Source organism: Heterocephalus glaber, unplaced genomic scaffold, assembly GCF_053883595.1.
Source record: "Heterocephalus glaber isolate CG9 unplaced genomic scaffold, H.glaber_assembly_v1.0 deba00001523, whole genome shotgun sequence".
Taxonomy (NCBI): Eukaryota; Metazoa; Chordata; class Mammalia; order Rodentia; family Bathyergidae; genus Heterocephalus; species Heterocephalus glaber.
Genome location: NW_028258327.1, coordinates 27549247 through 27554672, shown reverse-complemented (window position 1 = coordinate 27554672; position 5426 = coordinate 27549247). Strand labels below are relative to the sequence as shown.

At 36.7% G+C, this 5426-nt stretch overlaps 1 protein-coding gene across 1 annotated transcript; it reads left to right on the top strand.

The window, feature by feature from the left end:
* Nucleotides 1-1208: 1208 nt before the first annotated feature.
* Nucleotides 1209-2835, top strand: LOC101698168 (phosphoglycerate kinase 2). The gene has a single exon (XM_004921151.3). The coding sequence runs from the start codon at nucleotides 1840-1842 to the stop codon at nucleotides 2566-2568; it is 729 nt and encodes a 242-aa protein (XP_004921208.3). The 5' UTR covers nucleotides 1209-1839; the 3' UTR covers nucleotides 2569-2835.
* Nucleotides 2836-5426: the final 2591 nt, after the last annotated feature.

Here is a 5426-nt window from a genome sequence, read left to right as displayed (position 1 = left end):
CATGTCTTTTATGTACTTGGGTGGATTTCTAAGAATAGTATTAATAACTCAGTAAATGCATGTTTATGTAGAGAAAAAATATCAACTATTTACTAAAGTAGTTGTTGCATATCTTATTCCTAAACAAATTAGAGTTTTCATTATTATGTGCCTTTGAAAAATAATTGTTTTTTGTCAGGTTTTAGGATTGCAGTCATTTAATATTAATAATGTAGTGATATCATTATAGTATGTAACTAGAAATACAATTACTGAATCATCTGATATCTCCAAGTTTAAAATTTTGAAGAAATGCCAAACTCTTTTTTAATGGCTAGAATAGTTTTTACAGGATTTCCAGCAACAAAGAAGGATTTCAAATAACCTATAATAATATTAATGCTTTTATCTGACTTTATTATAGCCATCCTGAAGGAATACTTTGAATTCATTTCTGTCAAAATCTTCATGCTACATATGTAAAACATTCAACTTATGGAAAAACTTGAATGAAAAAATTGTAAAGAACTACTGTAATAATAAACCAATAAGCAACACATATTTGCTTTTTCCAAAATTAAAATCTCGTTCATTTTCATTTCTAGCAGAAATTTCCATCTTCAAGAAAACTATGCTCCTTTTCAGCTCAGTTTCTAAGTTGTATATGGAATCAAGGTAAAAGAAAGGAGGGAAAAAGTGAAGAGTCTCATCAATACTTAGTGGACTAAAAGAAATCTCAGGACCACTCTCAATGTTTTACTGATACTGTCTTTGCTGCGATGCTAAGGCATTTTACTGCAGAAAGCACCAAGTATTTGTTCGTGGTAGTCTGAGGATGGATAAAACAAGGTATTGAAAATATGGTATGATTCCCATTCCTCACTGCAAAGGTTTATAACACATCAGTATAATTAAGATTTAGCATGAGAAAGGAGTATGTAGTCATCCAGGGTCTCGAGAATGTTTGGGTCTTTTAGCTTTTGTTTCTAATTTAAGAATAGGAGTAGTTGTCAAAGTAGACGTGGGATAAAGGAACCAGCAGAAGGCTCGGCCCTTCTGATCATTCTTATTTTGGTGATTCTTCATTTCTCCAACTCTCCCCAATGCAGGTACCACAAATATTTTCCCTTCCTAACAGTTAGAATGGGCACCTGGTAACATTGTAAATCCAGATTGACAGGATCCAGGTCCAATAGTGGAGAGCCTCAACGCCAGAAGGAAGAGGTGGGGCAAAAATGAGGCGTTAGAAATTTCCAGCTGCTCGGCAACTAGAAGCAGTTAAGAGGTCTCCAGCAGTGGGTCTAGGGGTCAGCCCAAGCCGTAATATATGTCAAGATGTCTCTTTGCAAAAAGTTGACTTTGAACAAACTAGATGTTAAGGAGAAATGAGTCATCATGAGGGTCGACTTCAACGCTCCCATGAAGAATCAACAAATTACAAATAACCAGAGAATCAAAGCTGCTGTCCCAAGCATAAAGCACTGCCTGGATCACAGAGCCAGGTGTGTCCTTCTTATGAATCACCTAGGCCGGCCTGACGGTGTTGCCATGCCTGACAAATACTCCTTGGAGCCGGTTGCTGCCGAGCTCAAAACCTTACTGGGCAAAAATGTTGTGTTGCTGAAGGACTGTGTGGGTCCAGAAGTGGAGAAAGCCTGAGCCAGCCCTGCCACCGGGTCAGTTATCCTGCTGGAGAACCTGTGCGTCCATGTGGAGGAAGGAGAGAAAGCCCAAAATCCCTCTGGAAAGAAGTTGAAAGCTGAGCCAGATAAAATAGAAGCCTTCCGAGCATCCCTTTCCAAGCTGGGGGATGTCTATGTTAATGATGCTTTTGGCACTGCACCCCAAGCTCACAGTTCCATGCTGGGTGTGAATCTGCCCCAGAAGGCATCTGGATTCCTGATGAAGAAGGGGCTGGAATACTTTGCCAAAGCTTTGGAAAACCCAGAGAGACCCTTTCTGGCTATACTTGGTGGGGCCAAAGTGGCAGACAAGATCCAACTCAACAAAAATATGCTGGACAAGGTCAATTACATGATTATTGGTAGTGGGATGGCTTATACCTTCCTTAGGGTGCTCAACAACATGGAGATCGGTGCCTCCTTGTTCGATGAGGAGGGGGCCAAGATTGTCAAAGATATCATGGAAAAAGCAGATATGAATGGTGTCGAGATTACTTTTCCTGTTAACTTCATCACTGCTGACAAGTTTGATGAGAATGCTAAAGTTGGGAAAGCTACTATAGAATCTGGCATACCTCCTGGCTGGATGGGTTTGGACTGTGGTTCTGAAAGTAATGAAAAGTTTGCTCAAGTTGTGGCCCAAGCAAAGCTAATTGTTTTGAATGGTCCTGTGGGAGTGTTTGAATGGGATGCCTTTGCCAAGGGAACCAAAGCCCTCATGGATGCGATTGTGAAGGCCACTTCCAAAGGCTGTGTCACCATAATAGGAGGTGGAGACACTGCTACTTGCTGTGCTAAGTGGAACACTGAATATAAAGTCAGCCATGTAAGCACTGGAGGGGGTGCCAGTCTAGAGCTTCTGGAAGGTAAAATCCTTCCTGGGATGGAGGCCCTCAGCAGCTTGTAGTCAATAGAATGCTCCTTCCTTCTGTTCTTATCCATAGTCTTTAAGTCAGCTTAGTACTTTTATATCTCAACTTGATTTTGGTTAAAATCCACCCCTATTAAGATCCACATAAAGAAAAAATCACTGGAACCTCAGGAACTCTTAACATTAGTATAACAACTCAGTTTATTTCAGCAATGTCATGCATTTGCCTGATGTCCTCAAGATAATGTTTGGACTTCACCATTCTGCTTCATAAGGAGAATATATTAAATTGCCTATTAAAGTGAGCTGAATAATTTGCATGTGTGTGTTCATTTTAGTGTTTCAAACAGGGAAATAGGACCAACCCAAGTTATTGTGGAGTGATGGAGTAAAGAATGACAAAATATTAAATAATGAAAGTGCCAAAATAGAAAAAATTTTACCTCCAATACATCTTAAATGTCATTAGAGATCTACTAGAAGAAAATTGATTCCTAAATAAGAAAAAAGGAAAGATAATCAGTAAATTTAAGAATTTAAGAAAAAAATATTCAGACACAAGAAATAAATTATGTCTTTGTGTCTGTGGATGCACAAAAGGGAGTACACATATATATGTGTTAGAAAAAGAGTGTCAAATAAAACCCAGGATGTAAATAGAGAAGCAATGGTTTTATTTTTTAAAGAAGATATATTTAACAATGGATCATAAACCAATAAATTCTAAAAGTGAGTTTTAGAGATGAATATAAATTTGTGTACAAGTAATTTAGTATTGAAAAAATAGAGCTATAACTACTCTGGTATATTAAAAATAATAAAGATAAAATTATTGATTGAAGAATATTTTTCCTGTATGGGAAAAGAGCTGGATCAAGGCAACACTGTCAAAATTTAAGATTAAAAATACATCATAAGTTTTCCCAGCTCTACGACTTATTTCCTATAAATCCTAGATCAATTGTATATGTTAAATATTTAGAATAATTAAGCTTCAAATGTAAATTTTAATATTTCATCATATTTTAAGGAGAATATTAAAAATGTCATAGGAATCTCAAGGAATAAGCAGGAGCCAAAGTATAATTTTTTAAAAAGATAAAAAATGAACTAAAATTTCCATAATCAAAACAAGTCTAAAATATTATCTTCTCATATTAAAGTGCATGATAAAAATGTAGGGTTTTCTCCATGAGATCATATAGGGAACCAAACCAGAGAAACTGATCTACTGTTCAGTAAGGGTGTTCAGTCCTTGTTTGAAGTGTTTGTCTGAGAGTTTGCTACTGGATTGCCATGCAGAAGTGGAAAGTTAGTGGAAAGCAATATGCTTTATATTAAATGCATGACTTCAAGAGTTCAAGAATTATTTGCACTTATTGTATTGGTAATTAATTGTGTGATAATGTCTGTTCTTCAAGGAAGTTCTGAGAATGTCTTCTTTCTAGCTAGATACCTTGTTCTAACTAAAAATCAAAACAATCCATTTCCAAAAAGAAGTAGGAGGGAAATAATGCATGGGGAGAAATTTGATGTTCTGTTACACTGTCACTCTGGCCACCCAAGTATCCATGTCCCCTTTTTACATATAGAAACATCCCTTCTCCAAGAGATGCAATCAAATATCTTATCTAGTTATTGCATCTTATTCAAGTTTGGATACCTTTGGGTGATGAATCAGCCTTTCTGTGTGATTTAGAGGAGAGTACAACCTTCTGGCAAAGTAGAAAGCAAACTTACTGTTCTTGGGCTCCCATCTGCCCCCACTCCATACTCACCCAATATACAATGATGGAGAAGCAAGAGGACCACAATGAAAATGATGAAGTAAATAAAATCTATTGTTCCATTACAATTGTGAAAGAAATGATGTTCAGTCAGAGCTTCAAGAACTCCCTGTTCTGGCAGTGAAGAAATTCCTTAGCTACAGGCATTCTGTTCTCAAGGAAATTTCTTATTCATTTTTCACTTCTGGCATTTGGCGACTAATTGGGAATTTTTTCTTTGGAGATGTAGGGCAAATTGAGCCACTGTACCAATTTCGTACTCTCCTTCTTGCTGGTATGCTTTTATAAAAACAAAAAAATGTTTCTCTGTTGGTCAACTAAAAGCCTTTGAAGTCCATTGTAGTGCTTTTAAACTTTCTCATGAATCAAGTGTTTTGATTCATTTAATTAAAAAAAAAACAACTTGCACTGTAATCATCATCAGTACTTTTACTCAAACTTGTTAACTGTCTGACTTACTGGGCAGCTTTGCTGGGCCCACTTGGTCTTTAATAACCAGAAGGCAAGGCTGTCTGAACAAGTAGGTAGTGGCAAGAAGGCACCATGTATAATCTGATCTTTGCCTTTGTTTCCTGGTATTTTTGTATAACAAGTCCAAGTGGGAGATCTTTTAGAAAAATTGTGACAATATTTCTACTATTAAAAGGTAAAAGTGAAATATTTAGGAAAGGAAAAAGAGGAGAGCATGTGAATTTATATGTGAAAGGAGAATATTTTAGTTGACATCTCCTCACTACAGAAGCCTGTAAGTCCACCAGAGGTCCCCTCCTTTCTCTGTGGCTGGAAACTTTTCCAAGCAAACAGTGCAATTGCCAGATCATCTTTTTTGTTTCTCCCCTCTCAGATATTACTTCCCAGATTTTTTTTTTTTTTTTTGGTACTGGGGATTGAACTTGGGACCTTGTGCTTGAGAGGCAGGCAGCAGAAACACTGAATCCCCAGCCCTACAGATCTTTTTGTTTGTTTGGTTTTTTATGTAAATTTTTAAAATTAATTTTATTGATACATTTTACGTATACAATATAATGACATTCATCATTGGAAATTTCCACCTTTACATAATCTCTCTTGGTTCTTATTTTTTCCCCCTTCCACTGCCCTCCCTTC

Bases quoted from the DNA above. Each gene is read 5' to 3' on its own strand.
- LOC101698168 (XM_004921151.3), top strand. From the start codon at position 1,840: ATGCTGGGTGTGAATCTGCCCCAGAAGGCATCTGGATTCCTGATGAAG.